At 43.2% G+C, this 27,227-nt stretch overlaps 1 protein-coding gene across 1 annotated transcript in view; it reads right to left on the bottom strand.

Moving 5' to 3' along the window:
- The window catches only part of IL12RB1 (interleukin 12 receptor subunit beta 1), a 448,922-nt gene that overhangs the window by 314,367 nt on the left and 107,328 nt on the right, over window positions 1–27,227 (bottom strand). The window contains exon 3 of the mRNA XM_069649246.1: window positions 15,828–15,911. Within this exon, the coding sequence (XP_069505347.1) occupies window positions 15,828–15,911 (84 nt within the window). The remainder of the gene's footprint in view (window positions 1–15,827; window positions 15,912–27,227) is intronic.

Raw genomic sequence — 27,227 nt, forward strand, 5'->3', positions numbered from 1 at the left:
ACCCGACAATTCTCCCTGGAAGTGAAAGTTAAAAGAGGACAAAAATTTTAAAACCCTGATGCTTATATTCATCTAAATGCTTCTCTCCAACAGCAAGGGTTAGGGGTAAACCCAACACTATTAGTCAACATAGAACATGACACCATTCCAATAGAGGTGGATAACAGCGACTTACGGAGTATTACTCTAGCCGCAGGCACCATTATTGGAATGGCGGTTGATGACCGACATTTCTCCATTGATTTAGGAAATGAACTGTTAGGACCAATCCCCAAGGACTGTTTTGACAGTGACAGTGAGGACAATACAACACCAGACAGGATTTTCACCCGGCATGGGGGGAACTTCCTGGTGTACACTTCTTGCCCTTATGGTAAGGAAGATGTGACTTGTGACTTCAGGAGGGATGACGTGATTTTCCAGGTCCATGAGGGCTGCCTTTCCCACATGAAGCCTCCAGTCCAAATCAGCACTCTGACCAGGGACTTCTCCACCCAGCTGGAGGAGGCCGCTGAGATAGCAAAACCAGAAGTCTTTCCAGGCTTCAGGCAGATGGTGGAAGAGAGAGTCAACCTAGCTGATGCCTGCGTGACTCTGGAACAGAAGCAAAAGTTGAAACAAGTTTTCTTGGATTTCCAAGATCTCTTTGCAATAGACTCATATGACTGTGGTCGCACCGACATCCACACCACAACAATTCCCACGGACCCTGGAATGACTCCAGTGTTTGTGAAGAAATATCGTTTGCCTCTCGCATCCATGGAGTCCCTTACTGAAATAATTAAGAACCTTGAGTCCCGGGGAATAATCCGTCAAGTACACAGCACCTTCAATAATCCGGTGCTGGGAATATTGAAGCCAAACGGCCAGTGGAGACTCTGCGCCGACCTTAGGGAGATCAACAAACGGGTCCATACTTCCCGATGGCCTCTGCCCTACATTGACCAAGGGCTGGCCCAGATTCAAGGGTCACAGGTATTCACAGCAATAGACCTGACCAATGGATACTGGACCGTGCCTGTCAGTAGGGAGGACCAATACAAACTGGCTTTTACCTTTGGGGGCCAGCAGTACACATGGACTCGGACTCCCTTCGGATACCTCAACTCCGGCAATTAATTCAACATTTTCCTACATAAGGCCATGCCCGACCTGGGTGCGAGGGGTAACCTGGCTTATGTAGATGATGTCCTCATCAAAGGTTCATCTGTGGAGGAACACATAGCGGAGATCTGTTATGTTCTGACACAGTTGAGGGCCGCCGGAGCAAAACTTTCCTTTCAGAAAGCAAAGTGGTGTAGAACCCGTGTTAATTTCTTGGGGCTTGAGATTACTCCTAAGGGTCTCTGTCCCCAGGAAAAGAAAGTGGAAGCACTCCAGAAACTGAAGGATCCCACAACTCTGCGGGAACTAAGGAGCCTCCTTGGACTGACTAATTACAGCAGAAAGTTCATTGAGGGCTACGCAGAGATCCCTAGACCCCTGATTCATCTCTTGAAGGGGGGGTCAAGTGGGAATGGGGTCCAGAACAATCCAAGGCAGTAAGACAACTCAAGAGAAGCCTCTCACAAGCGCCTTGCCTAGCTTACCCTGTCAGAAACAAGGAGTTCTTCCTGGAGACAGGGTTCTCTAATACGTGCTTGACGGCAGTATTATACCAAAAGCATGACAAGGTCAATAAAGTAATCTCCTATGCGAGCAAAACTTTATCCTCTGTGGAGGAAAAATTCAACGATTCTGAGAAGGCACTCCTGGCAACGGTGTGGGCATTGATGAATTACCGCCCGTTCATCCAGGGGGAACACATCATAGTGGAGACTCCACACTAGCCTCTGCAACATCTCCAAAGTGACAGAATCCGGGCCAGAAATGTGAGTAATTCCCGAATTACTTCCGGATTCTGTCAATGCAAGGCTTTCCTGTGGAGGTCAGATATGGCCAAAACAAGAAGAGTCCCCTCGCGCAAGGTCTGGCTGACTTGCATGATTGTGCCAGAGAAAACTGTCTCGAGGACGAAAGTCTAAAAATCAAGGACAACATGGAGGCATACCTTAATTCCCCACACAAAGTCTTTGAAGAAGACAAGTGTGAGGGAATGGCCACTGTCTATGTGGATGTATGCTCTTACCATGTTGACAACAACGGGGAGAAAGAACTGGTGGCCGGCGTAGGGAATGCATGGGTGAATGAGTCCCCAGAACCCTCCGCTGGATACAAAATTGGTCTCAGAAGTAGTCAGGTGGCAGAATTGATGGCTGTACATCAGGCCATCCTCAGCGCTGTCCAACATCAACTCCACAAACTGGTCATAATCACAGATTCGGATTATGTACGGAACGGGTTCGTGAAGCACCTGGTTAATTGGAAAACCAGAGGCATGTTATGTGCTAATAACAACCCCCTGAAACATGGGAAGCTAATCCAAAATATTGATTATCTGATCACATCGAATGGGATGACCATCTACTGGAAAAAGATCAAGGGTCATTCCAAAGTAGAGGGACCAGACAAAACTGGAAATGACTTAGCTGATCAGCTCGCCAAAACCGGGGCCATCTAAGGGGATCTAATAGAAATAGAGTCCCTGTTGGGGGAAATCCAGTTCACTGCTATCACTAGGTCCCAGACAAATGCTCACAATGATCTTTCAACTGCATAATGGAGTAAGGAGACCCCTGATGCTGATTTGATTACAGCTCAGAAGGGGGATCCAATAATTTGTAAGTTTTACCAACACATTGAGGACCCTGAGAACTTTCCCCTGATGGATACCGATTACGTTGGGAAAGAGGACCTAAGAGTGTTGATGAAATGTCCAAAAATGTTCCGAATCCAAGACGGTTTGTTGGTAAGGAAATCCCAAGCTGGCCATGATCAGTGGGTGGTTCCTACCTCATTCCGAAGCCTGATGTTAAGTCACGCCCATGATGCGGCCACCGCCGGTCATAGGGGATTTCATACAACACTTGACATTTTAAGAGAGTTTGCATACTGGCCACCCATGGGGCAGGACCTCGACCAATACTTGAAGGGGTGTCTTGTGTGTGCACAATTTCAGCCATCATCCCTCACGCACCGTGCACCTCTCCAAAAGAGGGAGATGACACTGCCATGGTCAGATTTGCTAATTGACTTTGTAGGCCCTGTAATTCGCTCGTCTAGAGGAAATAAGTACATGTTGACCGTGACATGCTTATTCACTAAATGAGTGGAATGTCTCCCAGCCTCAAACTGCAAGGCAGAAACTGCAGCTGCCCTGATGATAAAAGCACATCTTCTCTCGGTTTGGTCTACCTCAAAGGATTGAGTCAGACAGAGGTAGCCATTTCACCAGCGAAGTAATGACTAAGATGTGGAAGATACTGGGGGTCAAAAGGAAGCTACATATTGCTTACAGGCCAGCTTCTTCTAGAGCAGTGGAGAGATACAACCAAACCATTGTGTGCATATTAAAAATGTTTGTGGCACATTCTGGGCCAAGTTGGGATATCCGACTACCTCTGGTCCTATTGGCCATCAGATCTACCCCTTCATCTGCAACTAAAATGTCACCATTTGAGTTGATGACCGGACGCAAGATGGTGCTTCCCCAGCATCTGCTCTACAGGACCCAAGAGCAGACACTGATAAATGCCTCCACAACTCATGAGTATGTGGAGAATTTAAGGAAACACCTTCAGCATGCTTTTGCCTATGCTCAGCGGAATCTAGAGATCATCTGATAGCATGAAAACCCACTACGACCTGAAGACCAACAGGAAGGAATATGATGTGGGAGACCGGGTCTATCTATACAATTTCCAAAGGAACCAGGCCAAACAGCGAAAATGTTTGCCTACTTGGAAGGGACCGTTTGTAATTATAGACAAGATCTCCCCTGTTGCATACAAGATCCGCATCCCCAAAGGCAGTTTGGCAGAAGGGGAAGACAAGTGGGTCCATATTAATCAGCTGAAGTGTTGCCATCCCAGGCACACTCTGCAACAACTGGAGGAATCCACTGGAATCCCAGATGGGGCCGCTCCAGAGTAATTCAGTTCCAACCCTAAAATATTCCACATATAGCATATAAAATTATGTGATTCTTGAATATGTATGTTCTTGTCTCCTAATTAAAAAAAAAAGTATATGTTCATATCTTCTGATTTATAAAATGTATATGTCGCCCCACTATATCAATAGTGGTGGAAAAATGTCTATGAATAGGTATTGGCGCTTTTGCTTTGTCGTCCTAGGAGAAAGAAAACCTGGGGACTGGCCAAGGAGGACACCCAGGGACCGGGAGTAAAGACCCGAGGGGCCTGGGGTACCGCCCAATTTTCCCATCAAGACCGGCGAGGAGAACCGATCGATCCAACTGGGTGGAGGAAAAGATGCTGAACTGTGCCATCTACAGAATTGGAAGAAGATAATTACGGACATACCAGCACAGGGCTCAAAACCTCCTTTGCACCCGACTTCCCCTCGACTTGAATCAAAGCGTAGTCGGGCGGGGGGGTTTGTGAAGGGTTTTGACCCATGCTGAATCAATAGACTGGGTAGATGTGGGGATGAGCTATCGCCGCCCACATTCACGCCAGAATCCAGGAGAATTGAGCAGTTGGCACAAGACCACTCCAAAGATACAACGTCCTTGTGGGGGATTCCACATCACCACTCTACTGTAAGGATGCCATCAAAACAATGTTAAGCAAGGGTCCTATACTATTAAGCAAAAGACCACTCTATTGAAATGCAGTAATTCAAGACAGATCCCAAAAATGGATGCAATACCGGTACTCACCACTATCAGAAAGCCGGCGTTTTAAAACCACCAGACTTTTATGTAAAACTGAACAAATAAACCGAAACCAGGCCAAGGAAAGACTTGCTAAGAGGTGGATACAATGTAAAACTATATTCTGAAATGACTTGAAGGAAGTAATTATTTAATGTATAAAAAAAATAGCTGTATGTAAGTTGGATTTGAATGTAGAAAACTGGGAACTAAAGTGACATTTAGGTGAATTCTGCCTGACAACTACCCCCAACAGGAGAAACCTGCTCAGCCACTCTTCCCAGGCCTGGCTGCATCCTGTTGCCCCCACCAAAAGGAGATCACACCTCTCTGATTGAATTAAGGGAGGTTGAACAAAGCCTTGTCCTGGACTCAGGCAAATGTTATATTGGGGGGGGGCGTAAAATGGCTTCCTCTTGGGGGAAACTGGGCGGGGCAGTGCCTCTGCTAGCAAGCTGAGCTTGGGGGAAGTAGATAAACCAGTTATTCCACCATGTGATGTGGGAAGCTACACCCCTTTTTGCCAGGGCATAATTTTAAAAAGATAGATAACTCATAGTGCGGACTGGTCAAAATTATATAAATAATATCATTATTCTTGGGATTTTTCCATGCACATTTTAAAAGGTGTTAGGACCCTGTGGGATGTTCTTGGGGATAGTAGCGAAAAAAAGGTTGTTACTCCAAATGTATGCATGTTAAAAATCTGACACTTTATCATCTGAAACCCATCTCCCTGGTGCACATTTGTGTAAAATCTGGATAGGTTTAGAGGTCTTTATCGGGATGAAAAGGGGAGAATTCTGTCATCAGTGGGCACGACATCGTACAAAGACAGGGATCAGATGGTTTGGTGCTACAGAAAATATGTTAACTGGACCTATAATATGAGAAAAATGGTACATAGATAAATATGTATTTGGATCAGAAATAGATTTGTGTGCAATTTGACAAGGGGAGGTTCCTCTGACCATAAAACCTACAGCATCACTCTGACACTCCATTTCTTCCCCCCAATCAAGGGAGAGAGGAAAGCTTGGCCAATGATAAGTGAGAGGGGCAGGCTTAGCTAGGCCCAGGCACACACCCATTTTCAAAACACATAAAAAGGGCCACTGAAACCCAGGTAGGGGATTCACTTTCCACTTTCTTGCGGGACGCTTTGCCGGGAGACTCCAGACTTCAAATCCATCAACCTCCAGAGACCAGAGATCCAGAGAGACCAGAGATCCTGAGAGACCAGAGATCCAGAGAGACCAGAACCGGTGCTTGACAGACCCAGAGAGCAGAGCTGACCCAGATAGCCGCGACTTCAGAACCACCCGCCGGAAGTCCGGTCCAACCTGACCAGACCTTGACGGCTTATTTCAAAAATATAGTGTGAGTACTCACTGTGCAAAACTAATCTCTTAGTTAAAATAATCTAATCCAAACTATTTTAACCTAAGTAGAACTGCCTCCTAGAAATCCTGTCATCTGTCATTCTAAAGCTGCGAGCTGTCATCTGTCATTCTAAAGCTGCAAACTGTCACCTGTCATTTTGAGTTTTACTTTAAATCCGAAAATCTACCTTTATTAAATCGTCTGTATCTCTGGAACCGTTTGTCCTAGGAACGAGATTTAACTTTCCTCTGAAAGCTTTATACTTTTACCGCAATCGCGATTTACGCACTCGCAAAATTTACCGCGATTTGTGATTTGGCCTGATTTCGTCATCTGTAAAAAGATAGCCGCTTTTGCCTGAACTGCTAAAATTCGTTTGCAACCTAATAACCATCCCTTAACCATTGTTAGGGCTGACCTGAACTGATTTAAAGTGTCTACCACTCACCCTGAACCTCCTATAGGGAATTAAAAGCAATTTTAGCATTTTTCACTTCCTTGCCACCACCTTACAAAGCACTCTTGCCCGTGTTTTAAAAAGCATACCTGTTGTCTAAGCTTGCTGGGGGGGAACTGAATTCCGTATTGTATTTGATTGTATTCCTGAAGACTGTGTGTGTTACTTCCATCTCCTTGCATTGCATATAGGGGTGGGGGGGTGAATTGCCACCAGGGGAAAAGTGAACATATTATCTCTTGTGAAACCATATCAGTTTATTTTCTGTACTGCATTTATTCCACCTTGCATTTCCTTGAAACCATAAAGCATTTCAGCTACCTCATCCTCTATACTACTTCTAAGTAACCAAATCAGTTTACCAGTAGAACATTATCCATTGTTGATCACTGTCATATTTTAAGTGTGATATCCAATATTAATTTATTATAAAAGTGTGATAGATATATATTGTATATTTCTCAAATAAACCTTTTAAATTTGCAAAACAGACCTACTTCTTGGCTCAGTGGGGTCAGGGGGATTCTAAGAGAGGGGTGTTATATAAAGGTTGTCATCCAGAGTACATGAACTGGACCTAAAAATATATCAATAAGGGTTTCCCTCAGCATCCCCGACTAGGCATTGACTTAGCTGTAGTGTTGAAGTGAAGCCGCTTAACACCCCCATAGGGTTACATTGTACATGTTTAACCCTTGTGGAGGGATTAATTTCAATTGTGTCATGACCCGTGATACAGAGAGAGGTTTAAGAGGTTAGATCCTTTCCTCTAGCAGACCGTGTGGTGAATGCGGTGTACACGGAGAACGCCTCACTCTGAAGGTCCATGGCACCCCTGCTCATTGCCTAGCCTTGGCTATCTGCCCTTTGCCTCTCAGGATGCCTAAGTACGCCTATGGTCATGTAGTGAAAGGGAATGTGTTTCCGAGTGTGCCCGGAGAAACTCTGGGGGAAACTATGGACACTTCTTTTTAGCTGCTTTCCTTGCTTGAGAGCTTATAAGAACTGTGCTGCTACTCGGCGGTCAGTTTGATTTATATTTGCTGCATTTTGGTAAGCTAAGCCTGTGCTGTTTATTGGACTCCTGCTGTTCGTGTCTTTGTCTAGATACGGTGTTCTCCCCCCTTGGTTTTGTTTTTCTTCTGATCATCACTGCAGACAATGCCAGTTCCAAGGGTGATTCCCTTGAGTAAACTGGTGAATAGGAGGGACCTATTGAATAGGGATGTTCCTGGTATATTGCCCCATACCAATTCTTCTGTCTGCTCAGGTAGTATGGAAACCCTCTTACAGCCTACACCCTCTACCCCTCAAGGATGTGGCTGTCGGTTTTCAGAAGTGCTTGCATTAAGTGTAAAAAGGAAAAAAAAGACTGGAGAAAAACTCTCTCTCTTCTAACAATAAAGCCATGAAGAGTGACTTTCCTAAAGATGATGATGTGTTAGTGGGGTCTTTTTCCTATGTATGGGCAGTCGTGGAATATAGACACCCCCCTTTCTGTTGCCCATGTGAGGGTAAAGAGGACCATGTAGAGGGGGGTAAACGCGACAAACCTGAAGATGTTGGACCTACACAGATTCATTTAACCCCACCCCTGCTGGTTAAGTTAGGGGCAAGGGCAGGGGGAAGTGCCCCTGCAGGTCCAATAACAGGGCTTGGTGATCAAAACATTGTGGGAAACTGGTTACTTCTTAAGGAGCGCCTTATGCGAGACCTTGAAGCATGTTCTGATATTGAAGATTTCCATACTTGGGTTGCTTCTTTGGCTTTAAAAACTCCCATGTTACCCTTCTAGAGCATCGATAAATGGCTTCAATGTACGCCTACAAGTGCAGAAAAACTCTGTCAAACTACAGATACCCGCATTAGGGTGCACCAAGGATGCCAAACCTACTCAGAAGAACCTCCTCAGAAAAGTTTGAACCCTCTAGTTTCCATTCCAAAAACTGATCCTGGTGTAGGGAACGCTCACTTGCCTGATGGAACTTTTTGCCGATTAAAACATATATCACATCAGGCCCTTTTTTCCGTAAAGGATATTCATTTACGCAAGTCTGGATGACCCAAATAGTCGACTCTACTTTAAAGTGTTTTGCCATGGATCCCCGAAACATTATTATTACATAGTTGATAAGCCAAGGGACTATGAATCCAGGGAGGCGCTTAGAAATAAAAGTCTAGCCTGGCTTAACCAAAGAGTGGGCCATAACTGCGTCTGAACTCAATACTTGAAAGTTCTCCGGAGGATTCACATTGACGGCTGGTGTTCTTTGGATAACACCAATTGTATTGTTGTCGGATGTGGATCCAGTAGGTTAACGCTGTTCTTGAGCAAAAATGCTAATCTACAGAACATGTCATCATTCACTAAATTGAGAATTGATGTCCATTTACTTTTTTTCTTGTTTATATATGTTTTCATAACTTCTTCCTTTTTTGATGTTATTATTATTGGTCTTATTAAGTTTGTTTATTTCATGTCATGTTTATATTGTTTCTGTTTTTTTTTGTAAGCGCACTGAGGCCTTTGGGCGTGTTGCGCTATAGAAGTAATAAGTCAAATCAAATGAAATCAAAACACTGCTTATGAAACCCTCCCCGACATATGCTTGCATGTCGGGGAGGGTTTCATTTCACTTATGAGCGCAGCTTGGCACACCAGCATGTTAAGCAGTGCTCACAATGGAAAGTAAATGTTGGCATCCACACATGTATGGTGCCTTTTGCACTGAAAATGTGCACCCCGCTGTGCAAATGATGGAAATTTGGGTGGGGGGGTGGATTCGTTTACGTTGCAGTGCAAATATAAAGGCTCCCCACCGTCTAATTGCTCATTTGGCCAACATGAGCTCAAAAGTGTTTTCCTTGTCGACAAAACTTTATTTATTAAAAAGGAAACTATTCAGTTCTGCATTCAGCTCCTACTGAATACTTGTCCAACTATTCCGTATTGAGCAGAATACTTAAATCTACTATTCAGTACACCCCTAGTTCATACTAATGAGAAGATTGGAAAATGCACTTCTACCCCTTTGGGACAATGCTCAAATCAGCATAGATGCTCAACAGCTTTTAGAGGCTAGAAGCAGCTGGAGTGTGCCACACAGCGCTTCACTGGATGTGATCCTTCCTCTTAGTCAGAACAGAAACCCCCTGGCTATCCCCTCCTTCAGCTCTAACTCCCACAACATAGCCCTTAGCCGACCACAAGGATGAAGCCTATCTCCTCTGCTCTTCACCATGTGCATGGCCCAACTCATGAGACTCGTCAAAAGGCATGGGCTCACCTGCAGCAAATTAGATACACAAATTATTTTCAAAGTGACCACAAACAAAGAAAAATACACAATCCTCACCAATTGCCTGGGTGAAGTGAAGGCCTGGATGTCCAACAATAATCCTCACCATGTTACACCAGAAGCAGCATTATCTTGGCCTACAGAAAGAGTACCTTCCCAGAAACCTCAAAGGCGATCAAGCGCCTCGGACTTCTTGTGGACAATAGATTTACCTTAGAACCACAAACTAATGCATTGTTGAAGTCATCTTTCTACCACATACACTCTCTCAGGCGGAAAATTGCCATCCTCTCCTTTGTGCACAGGATCCTTACCATCATAATGTTGGTATTATCAAGAATTGACTATGAGAATAGCATATTCCTTGGTATGCCGGATTACCTCCTAAAAACCTTCTGCATATCCAGGGCACAGCCGTAAGTATTTTTCTTTGACTCAACAGAAGAAAACACATAACGCCAGCTCTAAGATCACGGTATCCCTACAAAATATCCCCACCAAAAATATCCCTGTACACATGGCTGTTTGTCTCGCCATAGGCAATATTTTTGGGGGGGATCATTTGTGGGAGCGGTGGTTGCGGGGGTGTCCCCCGCACATTTTAAAATAAAGCAGGGATTGCAGGGGTGTCCCCCGCAGGGTCCATGGGTCAGTATTGCCGCAAAAATATGGCAATATTTTTGTATCGCAATATTTTTACGGGGATATTAACACATGGAACCTAAGCTCACTCCATTGGCTATCGATCAAGAAAATGCTCAATTTCAAAACCCTTTGTATCACCCCTAAAGGTAATAAACAAAGAGCCAAATACATACAATGAAAGATCATCCTGTACATGTCAAGGAGAATATTGAGATCTAGCATTAACATACTTGTGGAAACCATGTGATTTGGTAGAGATAATGACGAAACTCGGAACTCCCTATGAAAGGGAATCTGTACAATGCAGCATCACTTGACTTTCAGGACATCTTTGAAGACGTGGCTTTGTAACAGACCTAAATAGACATCAAACCATCCGGGCAATCTTCCACCGGCCCACCCTGTGGGCCGACCCTGACGGAACCCTCACTAATCACCCACAATAACATCTGCAACTCAGATGCTGAAATGCACACTAGGCATTCCAACCACACCGACTGCATACAGCATGCAAAATAACCTACTCATCAGACTTCAAACAATACAGCACAGCATTACACTCCCAGGACCAACTAACACACCATACTCCATGGCCAATGTGTCCGCGCTCCAAGTCACACAAGGTTCCCTCTGAAAAAATACTTCTCTGTGCCTGGAGAAATAACAACTATAAATAGTTATACTCAGTTATACTCTGGATACTTCCAGTCTGCACACATCAACAGCAGTACTTGGATTTACTCAGCATAGCCACATGGCACAAAGAACGCAGAGCGTAGTATGCACACTTTTTCAAAGAACACACACCCATTATAGACGGGCCCAGAGGTGCCTTTAAACATCCCCAGAGCTACTGAGTTCTGAGGCGGGCTCAGTAGTGCACTCTGCAGTGCCAATAGGCCCCAATTTGTGGCAGGTGTGGACATTTTGCAACTACATTTATGGGAGACTGCAAGGTCACTGCCCCTGTGGTTATTGTATGGTGTTGGCAAGTCAGGCCAATCGCGGCCCATGGCGCTTCACGTTCAGAGCGTCCCTCTGCGCCCTTCAACTCGAACACATAGAACATAGGCAGAATACCGTGTAGGAGGTGGGCACCCCTCTCTCACTGCTTCGGGGTACCCGAAGAGATATTGAGCTCAATGTCGGGAAGGACAGAAAGGGAAATCATGAGGGTCGTGGCTGCTAACTATAAAAAAAGGGCATTAATAAGAAAAAGTGTATGTGCGTACAATAGGGACTGCAAAAAAGCGAACATTCAGAACAGGTCTGCAGACTACAAAATAGACGTTCATACAAAAATGTGTGGGGGGGAATCGGACGTGCAATTGGTCTTGGCATCATGGGCAGTCAAGTCGCCATGGGTGTTGCATGAGGAGAGTTTTTGGATAAACATGAGAAACAAGTGGGAAGGTCAGGGCCACACTGGGGCAATGAGCATGGCATGCCAGCTAGTTAGGGTAGTGTGGGACAGTTCTGGGGCCATGGAGAGTGCTTTGGGGAAATACCAGGGGTCTTGATAGAGACATGGGGACAGGACCCAGGGATTGGGCAGTTGCGTGGACACTGAGTGACATGTGGCAAAAGTGGGTCCATGAGAGTGGTCTTTCTCTGGCGGAATTGTAAATGTGTCTGTTTTGCCCCAGAGAACTAGCATGACCATTTGCAAAATGCCATGCCAGTGTGTTCTATTGGGGTACCACTGGCATGACTTTGTTAAGACTGGCATCCTAACGTTTTGGGTCCAATGCAGATGTCAGCATGATCATGTGTTTTATTGTGACATCAGTTGTGTGCACGCTCTGCTGACACTGTCATGTAATTGATAATAGACGATAGCCAACGTCACTTTCAGACTATCATGTCAATGCTCAAATTCATACGGCAATGTTTAAATTGGCAGGCTAGCATATTTAGTAACTTTGAATGTGCAGTTTACACACATGCATCGAATTGTGATTGTATTTAATGGTCCTGCTGTTTTGGGTGTATTTTATTGTGTGGCGCAAGCACAAAGATAAATGTCCTGGCACAGTATTTAAAAATGGTGACATTTCTACTGGCATGTGATTTATGGTTAGCATGTTTCCGGCGTGTTAGTGGCACGATCTGCCAGGCACAGTTTTCCTCTTTGCGCATAATGTTCTGAATGGAAGGCACATGATTTGCCCCGCTGAATTACATTTGTATACTATAACTGACCTATTATTAATCATCAAGAAGATAAGGGTCTCATTACCCGGTAGGTGGTGAGCCATGGCGCTATTAGCGCCATGGCTCATGCCGGTAAAATACCGGCACCGCCTTGGCGGAAAGGGGATTTACCGCCCCATTCCAAGGTTGGAGGGGCGGTAAATCCCCCTTCCGCCATTGCCCTTCCCCATTCCCATTTCTGCCCCATAGGGCTCTATGGGAATGGGGAAGGCGCTAATTACGGCACCGCAATTTTGCGGTGCCGTAATTAGCTTCGAGGTCCCTTAGCGGGTTGGATTTTAAATTTTAAATCCCCCAACCCGCAAAGGGACCTCGTAGTAAGGCGGTAGGGATTTACCGGTACCGGTATTTTACCGGTACCGGTAAATCCCTACCGCCATCCGTGTAATGAGGCCCATAGTCATTGTTATATTTCTAAAACCTTTCAAATGTATACAGCATTCTAAATCAGCTTCTCCAGAATTCTATTATAATCACTCAGAGCAAGCAGTGATGCATTATATTTCTTACGTTTCCTCCATAAATATATGTATGTAGTAACAGATACATGTTTCTACAAATAAAAGAACACAGCCTCACTCAATCTCTTTTACAACTACTAGTCTGTAAGTACCTGGTGTTATCTGATTCTGGGAATACCACGTAAAGAGGTTATCACGCCCTTCTCCTCAGTTAATCCACGGGATAAAACATCTCAATATCGAGCACAGCGTCTAAAGTCCGAGGTTAGATGCTAAACCTCATTAGACCTTCACTTTGTGTTTCGGCAATATCGTATCTTCCGCCTTCTTCAGGTTCACACATAGGTGTAGATATGTTAATGTATCACCTGCTTATTTTCTGCCTATTCCACTTTCTATAAGATGCTAAATCCGTAAGGTCTCAACTCTCACATTGTCACACCCTATATACACAATAAATCAATCCTCCAGCAGACCCCAAGTACTACTGAATATTGATCAAAATCCTAAATTAACTTAATAAATGATCTGCTCATGGCAACATCCTTGAGAACGAGTCAGTATTTCCTTCACTATATTACCACCAAATCAAGCAGCTCAATGGCTTCCAACACCATTTGTAAATGATTTCATAAGTGAGGTTGCTGGTCTGCATCTGGTATATTATCAATACTCATGTCAACATACCAAAGGATTTACACAAAAGTTCAAAAAAATATGTCAGTCACAATTATTAAAAGTCTTGCATCATTTGCTCTATCATTTCTACTTACTTTCACTGTAGAAGACTTAATCACAGCCATTATTTTAAAATATGTATGAGCAGGCAACATATCCAATACTGTGGCAATTAAAATATCAAAGATGGTGTCCCTGCATCTGAAGTATGAGAATATTGCACATGGTCTCTTACAGAATGTATACAAATCTAATTCAACCCAGAAATTGATATTGGAAATGCACTTCGACCCATTAAAAAGCACCCAGAACATACACACAGCACACAGTACAGGCATCCAGCGCCCAGCACCTACACCCTGTATATGTGCTCTGAATCCAGAACATGTACACAGCACCCTGAGCAGACAGTACCGCTCCCACATTATCTAAGTACGTTGGGGATGACTGGCAATGCCATATGCCAATGTTGACACTCCTATGTTATCATTTTCTTTTTTATTAGGCTAGGCGCCTCCCAGTGAGCAGTGGCTGAGAGCATATAAGTTCAGATTCAATTGTGCCTGACAGAATGAATCCAATGAGTGTAATCGACCAATCTTTAGAAGGGTTTCCTGAGGATGTCAAAGCTTTGAGCAGGAAAAGTCAATCTCAGGAATGGAAGTGTGCTTGCCATTCTTTTTCATCTACATTGACTATGAGTTTGCTGTTAGAAGACATGCAGTTCTGGGCAACCAGTGTGCCATCCATCGGATGGGCACATACGGTAGCCCTTTAATATGAATAGCCTACAAGCAAGGCAGAGGATCACGAATTTGACACAGTGCCCAGTGGCACAAGAACAAAACTGCTTATAAGTGCTCCTTTGATCTCGTATGTGAGATAGTTGAGCATGTTTGATACCAATTATAAGTTATTTGAACTGTTCACTGGAAGAATAAACCGATCTTCGTAGGACAAGTGTTATGATCAAGGAATTGCAAGGACAGATTTGACCACAATGTGTTTAAAACGTATTGCTAACTGTGCAACCTCAAGGTTCTGTGACCTTATTAAGGAACTTGGCTACTTAGTAAATTATTTATTTATACTTTAATGTCTTTTCGTTCAAAATAAACTTCAAACATAAAGATCAATAAAAGAATAGTAAAGAAAATACAGAAAATACAAAGAAAGAAAATAGATGTGTAAATATAGATTTACATGAAGCATAAATAGTATAAAATCAATTCAAACAAACAAATAAACAAGTTCATTCTATCGTCTTTTGATTAGCATGCTAAATCCCTATTACATTTCAACATGGTTGCATTTTCAAATAACAGGTGCCTAATTCGGATTCCAATGACATATCCCAATTTGACAAAAGAAAAAAAAGTAATAAAGTTTTACATGAGAAGTAGAACAAGAAGTGCAAATATGGCATATAAGTTATGATCTCCTGATTCAGTGCATGTCGGATGACATAAATAAAGTACAATTCCATTCCATAGTGAGCCCTTGGTTAGACCAGGTACAGGGAATTAACTGATCTACCTATTTGTCAGTTTCTAGTTTCAACTTGTCTTAAGTCTTCCCACAGATTTTTCAAACGAGTTCCATATACAATATATGGCTAGATGGAGACTGTTATTACTTGTGTTCAAGCAGTGGATCCAGAAGTCATTCTCACTGATTGATGACAAGTTGTGGACATAGCCAGATTTTGTGTACTTAGTGACAGAAACGCCTTGACGACTTAGAGTATGGTCAGGGACCCTCTTTTCTATAATGAAAGTTACCTTGTGTGCTGTATAAAGCACAACACCGTACTCCCAGTGCACTTAATACCCTTATAATGTTGGGGTACATTACTGGATATTTCTAGACAGCCATATAGAGGTATCATTGTCAATGTCTATTGGGTAATGTACCTGTTCTGTTCCAGGTATCTGTTACTCTTGAGCTCGACTCAGCTTCTTGACAATATTTCATGTATTCTTGCAGCATGCCGTCATCTAGAGGGAATCACAGATACAGAGCGGTATGAATCTTTAAGACACTTAGCAAGCCTACTCTCTATGCATGAAAGCTCATTTATTGCAGGTGCATCAATATGGAGTGGTCAAAGAGGTATTTCCACCAAGTGATGAACAAGAATGGTGTTCCAGTGGAGCAGTAAGCCTCGGACACAAAGGTGACATAGTTTTAGTTATATTATAGTCCTTTATATACGTGGTCTGTTTTACTTTTATTTTAAACTTTAGATAGTGCTTTACTTTTATTGCTCCCGCTTTTATTCATTCTGCCCATACTTGCTTTTAGAGCTGTTACTGTGCTCTTATATTGTGCTATTAGTAATACCTTACCTCCCTTCCTCTGGTGTGGTACTTTCATCTGCTGAGCCACGGTCAGCATCCCGCCATCAGGGTTTGAAGCAGCCATGACTCGCGTTATTTCAGTTTGAAGAACTACATTACCTAGGCCGCCTCGTGGTTCTCGCTCTGTATTTCTTTGCATTTCAGGTGCGAGAGAGCTGGCGCGAGACCACCAAGCGGTCTGTGGTGGTCTGTTGTGCTCCGGTGCATACGGTGCTCCAACACTCCAGGTAAGTCAGCAATCAAGAGCGCTGCCCTTATCTCGGCGCTGATTGCAAAGGCCAAAGCAGAATCCCACAATAGAACATCACTACTAGAGAAAAAGATAAACACGGTGTGCACCCGCCTTAGCGTTCTTCGTAATGGACTTACTGAGACTGGAAACAACAGACAGGCGGCGGGATAATATGATTATCGATAGCTCCCAAGTCTCTAACCAGAAATCATCGGGAGAGCGAGCTAATACTCAAGCTCTGGTAACTACAAACAAGGGTGAGAATGTTGATTCACCGCCTTTGACACAGGGTACAACGGTGAGGAGGACATACTGATTGCACATACGGTGCACAGTATTCCGAAAGTACTAGAAGGGGATGGACTCCCTCAGTCAACAACCCCTCTGAATGATGCAGCTATACCTTCTAGCAGTATTATTTGTGGCTTAAATTGTTTACTGCTCAAAAGTAGATCTCTTCTCAAACATGCGCTGGACGTCACTAGATATATAACACTCCATGACATAAACATATGTGCATTGACCGAGACATGGAGTGATGCTGTGGCCGGTCCATCCCTTGCGCTGGCCATATCTGAGGGATTTAATATCTTCTTTCAGGACAGGCCAGAAGGGAAGGGAGGAGGAGTGGCGTTTATTTTCAAAAGATCACTGGACATATGGAGAGTTGACACATTTGATGTGGATGGAAGTGATATACTTCACTTAAACCTTAGAACAGATCCTCGTTTACAGATCCCCAATAGCCATGCCTGATTTTGTTAATCAATTGTGCAATTTACTCCTTGCCGTCTAGAAGCTCAGTACGAGAGCCATCCTTTTTGATCATTGGCTGAATGATGAGAAGGATACCTGTGCAAAATATCTTGAGGAGGCCCTGGTGGCAGATTTGGGATTCCAACAATTTGTGAAGTCCCCCACACATAAGAAGGGGAATATGTTGGACTGGCTGGGGGGCTATAATGTAACCCTATCTAATCAGAACATCTGCCCATGTCCATGTTCTGATCACTTTTTCATACATTTTGAGATCGCATATGAGAAGCAGGTTGTGAATAAAAGTCTGCTCAGGACTATGGTATTATGTAGAAATACTAAGAAACTTACACCGGAGGCTCTCAATCCATGGCTTGCACCGCTGCAGCAGGAATTGAACGACTCTCCCTCTGTGGAAAAAATCATAGATGTATACCAAGATATGCTACAGAATGCTGTCAATGTTCTATCCCCCTGGAGAACTAAGAAAGTTATCCAGTGGGAGAATAAGAATAATATGTGGTTCACTCCAGAGCTACAAGCACTTAAGAGTGAAAAAACGAAAACACTCGATAAGTGGAAAAACTCTCTTGCAGAGCCTGACAAAAAAACGTATAAAGCTGCTGCAAAGAAATTCAAGACAGCTGTCATCCTAGAAAAAAAATCATCCCTTGATGACCGAATCCTTAAAGCACACTCTCAGCCGAGGGAATTATTTAGAATTCTAAAGGAGTTGGAACATACAGAAGAAGTCATTAAAGATGTTGAATGGTGCTCCCTAATTGAGGATGCCATGGTGAATAAGCTGGATACCATTCAAGATAAGATTGAAATGACTAAGAAAGCATCTCCCCTATAGATACTGAAACCATGAATACTATTCAAAGGTTATGGAAGCCAGAAGAACAGTTTGCATTCCAACCTGTGAGTGAATCAGAACTTACACTAATAATAGAAAAGCTAAAACCCACCAATTGTAAAGGAGATATTTGTCCCGCTATGGCCATTAAGATATGTTCTCATTGTAAAGGAGATATTTGTCCCGCTATGGCCATTAAGATATGTTCTCCAATACTAATCACTGCACTCTGCAAATTTGTAAACACATCATTCAGTGAGGGGTGTGTCCCCAACATTATTATAAACACTTGGATCACACCCCTACTGAAAAACTGCCCTATGTCCCAAGAACCCATTAAACTATCTACCTATATCTTACTCGCCTTTCCTGCTCAACATTTTGGATCGAGTTGCATATACTCAAATCTTAACGCATCTCAGATCCAATAACATCTTGACTAAATGGCAGTCAGGGTTCCGACAGAATCATGTTACTGAGACAGCGCTACTGGATCTTAGGACCAGGTTGCTACGCTACATGGATAATGGACAGACGGCGATGCTCATGCTACTCGATCTCTCTGCCGCCTTCAAACTGGTGGATCACGCACTGTTGGTCACCAGGTTGGAGGAGGTTGCAGGATTCTCAATATCAGCAGCCTGCTGGGCTGCATCATTTCTTAGTAAGCGCCAGTGCAGGGTAATCAGCACAATAGCGGAAGCGAAGCCGATTGAACTCTTGCAAGGTGTACCACAAGGGGCCTGCCTCTCCCCAGTTTTCTATAATATTTTTACTATTCCTTTCTTTGATTTTTGGAAAATAACAAAATTGAGTTTACAAACTATGCTGATGACACACAATGTGTTGTCCCTCTCACTGGCAATGGTGTCATGGATAAGAGCACAATTAACAGGATGTATGGATTAATCCAAAGATGGATGTGCAGTAATGGGCTTGCACTCAATACCAGAAAAAAAGGAGCTGATCCTGGTTTGTACAGAAACTAAAACTTACAAGATGGAAAAGGAATAAGCACACTTTCTGATAGATCGCTGTGAGATCAAAACTTAAAAATAAAGTAAAGACCCTTGGGGTTTACTTTGACCAAAACCTCAACATGAAGGCACAGGTTGGGAGCCTAGTTTCTTCAGCCTCATATTACATCAAACTACTGGCACATGCACGTCCGTTCATCTCTAGAGAAAACAGAGAAATACTTGCTAGGACCCTTATGGGCGCCAGCCTTGATTATTGTAGTAGCGTGTTAGTTGGGCTGCGTGCAACTGAGATCAACCGTCTTTAGGTCGTGCAGAACAATGCTGTCAGAATTATAACATACCTTAATAGGAAAGATCATGTTTCTGAGGCAAGGAGGAATCTACACTGGCTCCCTATGAAAGTCAGAATTACCTTCCGACTCCTTCTAATTACCCATACATGTCTCAAAGGTACAGCACCAGTTTATCTGAAGAAAGTCCCGAAGAGAAATCTAGCTCTCACAACTTAAGATCTAATAATACTACCCAACTTAAAATTTCAGACTGTAGATTGTCTCAGGTCAAAAAAGGAGCTTTCTTTGCTTTGGCCCGCATGTGTGCAATACAATACCTTTGAACCTTAGAGAGGAATCCTCAACACTTGTCTTTATTAAGAAACTCAAGACACACCTGTTTAACTAGGTTTCTCCTTCGTAACCTACATCTGCTCCCTGGATTTCTTTGTCCTGATGTTTCATCTACACATACTGTTCTGTTTTTGTTTTTTCTTGCTGTTTTTTTGGCTCCTGTAAGCCCCGGGGTCAGTGGTGCGTGATACAAATCCCATAAAAAGAGTATAAACCTTTATAAACCAGTAAAAGGGTTGGAAAAATGTCCTCTCTGTCCCTAAAGCTAAGAGGGGTTTCCCTGCCTCAAAGAAATCTAATGGATGCATCAGGATTTCAAATAAATAGTCAGTCACTGTTGTGTCCAAAAACCCTGCTTCTGACCCTAGCACTAGTAACTTAAATCTAATGTGCAAGGATGCTATATTCAGAACTAAGGTGATGAAGACAGTTCTTGCCAACTGAATGTTCCCAATGCCTCTGGTTATCAAAGATAACAAATGTTCCGTTTTTCTTAAGGCAATAGTCCAATGAATAGGGATTAGCTCCTTTTCCCTGGATTCCTTCTTGTTCTACTTGACAAGTTTTGGAACTCGTTTCCATCTTATACTGTTTACTTTATCTTGCAAGATTTCCCGAAAGGAATACAACAAAATCTTGCTGCTTTCCTGTGAGTGCCTCTTCTTTGTTCACAGAGGGTTTATGTCTGGTTCACTCTCCTGCCAAACACACCCCAGGAAATGATAATGAATAGTCACTCTTTTTATCTCTTTTGTTCCCAGACCCTATACTTTCTTGAATGAGGTTCACCTTATTCTTTGATCTTCATATGAGTGTTAGTCCCAGACTTGCAATGGTCTATCATACACGGTTGGTGTTCTCTCCTGCCAAGCATATGGTTTCTTCTTGTCTGTCCCTTTTGCTTTCAGGTTACCAGACCCTATTATTCTCTGACTCTCATATGGGTGTCGGTTCCAGACTCGCAATGTGGTATCACTATAGCTGGGTTTACTCTCTTGCCAAGCATATATGTCCCCTGGACTGTCTCTGTTTCTCTAAAGGTCCTAAACCCTCTTATTCTCTGGCTCTCATATTAGTGCGGCTCCCAGACTCACAACCATGTTCCTTGTCTGCTTGCTTCACTCTCCTGCCAAGCGTGCAATTGTTTATTACTCTCTCTGTTATTCTCAGGGACCCAGTCCATCTTATCCCGTACTCTTCAGTTGTTCCCTGATTCCTCCTTGACCTCTGGTACCTCTCAGTCTGCCAGCGTACCTGTTTGTGTGGTTCACATGTTCTAAGTGGTGGTGCTCAGCTCTGAGGCTGCGGTAGCATTCGGGTGCACTCTTGGGTCAGCAGTGGCTTCGCTGGTGCTCCTTCTTTCTCGGGCTGTGCTGTCCATCTCCCGGCACGTTCGGGTATCTCTTTTCATTGGCGGTTGCTCCACCACTCATTGTTTACTTCTTGGGCTGCGGTCCTTGTCTCCAGCAGCTCCCCAGACTTTGGGATGCCCAGAGGGTTTCTTGGACAGTGGTCGAAGTAGCTCCATTGCCCTGGACTACCTTTGTGCTCCCATTCACCTCCGTGCATGGCATCTTGTACTGCACTTCCCTGCTCACTGGTTTGGCATTTCCCGGGTTTCCTACTTCTCGGATGGCTCTCTCCATCTTGCTTTCCCTCCACTGTTTTGTATTTCCTTTGACAAATCAAATGCAGCGAGAAAGTAGACCATTCACTCCGGTTCACTGAAGAGATGTTCATGCTCCCGGTCATGTTCTTATTCACAGTACTTGCATTAAAACTATATGGAAATCACATTATGTTATCTGGTGCTTCAGTCAGGTCAAACACACTAGGTTGGGCCCCTAATTCCGTAAGGGGCTTCCTTTCCCCATTTGCCCCCACCCCCCTGTGCAGCACCCCAAGGGGGACTATTGTACTGTGGATGCACTGCTCTGGCCCCAAGGGAAAGGTCTCCCCCTAGGGGAGAAGGGACGAAATCCACAGATTTGTCACACTACCCAAGTCGGGAAATGTTCACCCATTCTACTTGTGAATGTGGTATCCAATCGGTACACCGTCTTCCTCCTTTATTATGTGCAATATGCAAAGATTCATGCTTCAGGTTAGACTGGAAGACCAATATGAAACAGTTGTTAGGTACACAGAGTACTCGTAAGCTGTCTAAGATCAGTCATGCAATGACTGACATTTTTACATTCTTCAACTATAGGATTAAGGAATTCCAGTCTACTCGCTGGTTTGATTTGCCAATGACTGGGAACTGGAGGGAGACGATGACCTAATAACCGACTCTGGGAGATAAGTGAGTTTTGAGAGAAAAATGCATTCAAGATTACAAATCGCTCCTTCCGAGGTGCTGAAAATGTCACCGTTTTTCTTGAACAATGTGTTTAGCAGAAATCACCAGGTAGTGGTCCATACCAGATTGAATCAGATTGTAATGACCCGCTAGCCTGAGCTATCACAAAGATCTTTAACACAGAAAGTGGTGCTTCTACTAACCGGTGCATCCCAGCATCAAATATATCACAGAGTTTATTATTGCTACTGGCAGCCATAGTCTCTGGCAGCTTGGCCAGTACAGGATGCTCGTTTTCTTTAATGAAAAAAAAGGCTCAAGGTTGAGCATTTATTCACTCAAGAAAATGAACATCATTCGTGAAGGCATCATGAAGTAGACATAGGGCCTCATTACGACCCAGGAGGTAAGTTACCGCCTGGGCCGTGACTTTACCACCATGGCGTAAACTACGTTTATGCCATGGTGGTTGGCGGATTTACCGCCCCATTCCAACCTTGGCGGGGCGGTAAATCCCCATTTTCCCATTTTCCCTTCCCCATTCCCATTTTGCCCCATAAGACATAATGGGAGTGGGGAAGGCGTTAATTACGCCACCGTAAATTACGGTGGCGTAATTAACTCCATGGTCCCTTAGCGCCATGGAAGCAGGTGTTAAAACCTCCATGGCGCTAAGGGACCTCGTACTCAGGCAGTAAGTGTCGGCGCTGTTTACGCCGCCGTAAAACCCTTACCGCCTGAGTCGTAATGAGGCCCATAGACAACCGGTGCAAGTTTGGTTCTCAAATGTTTTATTAAATTAAAATGCAGGATGGATTAAGGCTTAACTTGCCCTGTACTAACGTGGAATGTGTCTACCTAAACACAACTAAGGATGTCCAAATCAAAAGTTAGTCTGTGTCTCACAAATATTCTTGTCCTCACAACCAATATACACACACAATGTGTAGGGATGTCAGCATCAAAAAGAATAGTTTTCAAAATAAAGTTCAGAACTTCTTCCAGCTCTTGGCTTGTAATTAACTTTCCCTTCCCCAAGTTCACACACTTCTCAAGGTCTCGGGGTTGCCTTTCTCAAGAGTTCAAATCTTTTGGCTTTTCAAAAGAAACAACACAGTTCCCTGGGACACTTCCCAGTTCTTTCGATATCACTTATTCAAATAGGCAGTTCTCTTTCTTTACTTCAAAATTACACAACAGGTGGTTGCCAAACCTAGGCTTCTTTATGGATATTTTCATTGATTTCTTCACACAAGGAACTCAGTCTATGCGCAGTTGTTGGACTACACGGTCCACCCATTACAGGTCACTCAATCGATTCCCCTTCTTAGTAGCTTTCCATCACCAATTGACCACTTCTTCCTTGTGTCAGTGATATTGAGACACTGTACCATGGCTTGATTAGCCACCATGCACTTTTTTCCCCTTTTCTATAGTCTGCTGACTCTTGCAAACACAGGTTTCCCCTTTAACCTATAATCTCTTGGACTGTTGTAGCTTTGATCAATACTTGGCTTCTTATCTTATACCCTTATTGGTATGCTTTGACTTTGCCAATACTTGTATTTCACCCAATACCCTGTGTGGTATCTGCCACACTCACCACCTTTCTTTCACTCCATTCATGAGTGCTCAACACTTGTCTTTACTCTGTTCAGCATTCAAAAGTGCTTAGTATAACTTTCACTTCACAAAGTATTCAAAAGTACTTGTTTCCTCATTTAAAAGTACTTGTAATTGTGTGTAGTTCCCCCGCTAATCACGAGCGCTTGTTTCAGCATTCTAAATACTTTTACTAACTATTTGTTCATTCGGTATCCAAAACAACAAGTTTCACTGCATTTCCGCCTGCCAGTCCGGTGCTTCCCATTCACTCACCATTCGGAGCTTACTTCATTGCAAGGTTTCTGCCGCTCAGGCCCTCGCTCTTCTCCCAGCAGCTTTCTGTGGTGTTGCTCCCCAGCAATGCTCTGCCTGAAGTCCAGGACTTCTGGGACCGCTTTGCTTTGCACAGTCACGCCGGTCTTCCAGAGGCAATCTGTTACCTGCCTGCCACTTTCCTCAGCGCTGCTTCCTGATGCATACACTATGCAGTGGTTACCGGGTCTCGAACACTCCACTTGCCATGCCACTGCTCAGGAGTAGCTTCCCCAGCTGCTCCCTCGGCCTCCTTGGCTAACACTGCCTCCACAGCTGGCTCCATTCAAAAGCAGCGGCCCAGTTTTAAAGTGCCCGCCACCATCATAACTCACGAAAGCACTAGACCGTTGTCCTCCTTCTCGTCTCAGTACACCGCTGAGGCTGATAAATGTTTGTGTTAACAAAAGGAGGCTGCCATGTGTTTGTATTAATGATATTGGGCTGATATGTGTCTGTCACCTTGAAATGAGGATAACCCTCCTAATTGGTCTCTTTCTCCTCCCAGTGTTGAGGGGGTGTTTCTGGGGGACAGTTTGAAGGGAAGAAACAGGGATTGTCTGACAGCTGCCTACAAAGGCATGGGGATAGAGGGTTCAGTGTGAAAAGGGAAAGGGGGATACCATGTCTTTCATAAGGATGTACTCGCCACACTTACCAAGTTCCCTCCACCCAGGTGATCCTCCCTCACATTTCCACCCCCGGGTCGGGATCCAAAAGCGATGGCCTTTCCCTGACAGCTGGAAACCATACATTGGGACACTAACTATTGGCTCGTTACAATTGATGTGTCAGTGCTATATGCTAGTATACTTCATACCAAAGGACATCAAACAACAGACTATTTCTTGAAAATCAGATCCATATCTCATCACAACCAGATGATATTGGAGATGTTATATTTCACTTTGAGCAACAATATATTCATATTCAATAATCAACTATACAAACAAATCCAAGGTACCGACATGGGTGCCAAGTATGCCCCAACATATGCCAATTTATATATGGGGCATTATGAACTAGAGCACGCATGGCGGCACCCATCATTTTCGCACAACAATAATGTTATTTTTTGGGGACATTATATCAACGACATCATCATGATTTGAAATGGCACCTTATCTCAACTTCAGGTTTATTTTGATCACCTTAATGCAAATTCTTGTAATTTGAAACTTACCACACAGTACAGTCAATCTCAAATGAATTTTCTGGACATCACCCTTTACATTCAAGACAACATGATTTACACCACTCTATACATCAAACCTACTGCCGCTAACAGCACATTCCATTCGACAAAAAATCATCCTAAACATGTTGTTAATAATATCCCTTATGGAGAAATGCTAAGGGTCGAGAGAAACTGTACCACCAATGAGGAATTCATACAACATGTATCTTGGACAATTAACAACTTTAAGGCAAGGGGATACAGTCAAGACCTCATTATCAAGAGTTATCAAAAAACTTTCAAAAGAACCAGAGCACATCTTTTACAAGACAAAAGACAGTCACCAGCAACTGCCAGTTCACAACATAAAATACGCTTCATCACGACATACAGCACAAATAATCAAATTATCAAAAAGACTCTGGCTAGAAATTGGAACATTCTGAAAACAGATTTAGATTTTCCCACAATACTGGATGATCATCCCGCCATCACTTTTCGTAAAGCCCAGAACTTAAAAGACAAACTCAGCCCATCACATTTCCAGATCAAAAAATCAAAAAAACAGGTACCAGTAACTATGTGGCTGAAACCACAATTACGTGTAAATTACAAATGTGGTCAATGCACAATGTACAAATATTCAGACAATGCAAAAACTACTATCTCAATACCCAACAGTACACAAGCAAACATCCAGCATCTGATCAACTGCAACAGCAAAAATGTAATTTATGGAATAACATGTCCATGCAATCTTACTTACGTAGGGAGCACAATCAGATCACTCAAAAAAAGAATTGGAGAACACATCAGAGCGATTCAAAATCACCAATAGCTATGCACTTTCATAAAGTCCACACCAAAGAACCACTTAGCGAATTAAGGTTCTTTGGCATTGAAAAGATATGCCCCCCCCAGAGGAGGCAACTAAGAACAACTTTTAAGAAAGCGAGAAGCCAAATGGATTTGTACTTTGGACACTTGCCATTCAGGTCTTGATTCCGATCAGGAGCTATTTCAATTTTTATGATTTTTTATGATTGTTAAATTACAGTATTATAATAATTTCTATTTTGATTAAAATGCAAAATAACACAATGATTTATGTTCATGTTGGATGTCATCAACTCTGATGTATCTTGCTTATATGCTAATGATATATGATTTAATATGTGAGAAGTTCAGCAGACACATTGTTCAACTTCTATAAGTTGGGCAATCATGATCATTTGGGTGGACATTTAAGTTAATCACAAAATAGTCTGGAATTTGCCTGAAGCGGGTTCAGAACAGATTTGTGGCTCTTTACATACAAATCATTTGAGCTGTAAACCTTGTAGAAATTCTCAGGTTCAGCATTATAATATCATTTATTCTGGCAGGGATATTCCATTGGAACACATTTTTCCCAATCAAAGATGGCTGCTGCACGTGTGTGCGTGACGTCATCGCATTGCCGTACGTGATGACATCATTGCGCATTACTTAAAGCGGCCATCTTTTTTAAATATTATGGCAATCGGACCGCGAGATTAGCATTGGATAAACAGCATTCTGCACATGACCAGATGAGCATTAACATGTTGGTTATTACAAATATACTTAGCAAACTTCTAGCAATTCAAGTCCCATAGGGACTCATGACAATCAATCATAGTATTAATTTCACACAAACATATGTGCTTTATTCTAGGAATACCAAGTGTATCCCTTACCAAGGTTCCCAACACTCCTACTATTGAATCTGTAAACAGACAAAACACAATAATGCCAAGAAATAATCACCAGTAAGTACACATTTGGACCTGGTAATTGTAATCTAATCACACAAGCACATGGTCCACAACTGTGTTCTGTCTCTTGCTTTTAGGGCAAAAATTGTATGCATCAAACTCAGACATGCTGTCACAAGAGAACTTATCACTTGCAATTTAACGTATAAGTGCAATAACACCCCCTGAGGAACCGCTGACATTAAAAAGCGGGGAAACACGTGTCAAGGGCAGACACAAATAATCAAATACTATCAGTGAATTTAAACTGAATTTCAATTTTTTCTTTTGAATTTCAAGATATAATGATTTATGAAGAAAATCTGTAA

Source organism: Ambystoma mexicanum, chromosome 1p (genome assembly GCF_040938575.1).
Source record: "Ambystoma mexicanum isolate Mex_15411 chromosome 1p, UKY_AmexF1_1, whole genome shotgun sequence".
Lineage (NCBI taxonomy): Eukaryota > Metazoa > Chordata > Amphibia > Caudata > Ambystomatidae > Ambystoma > Ambystoma mexicanum.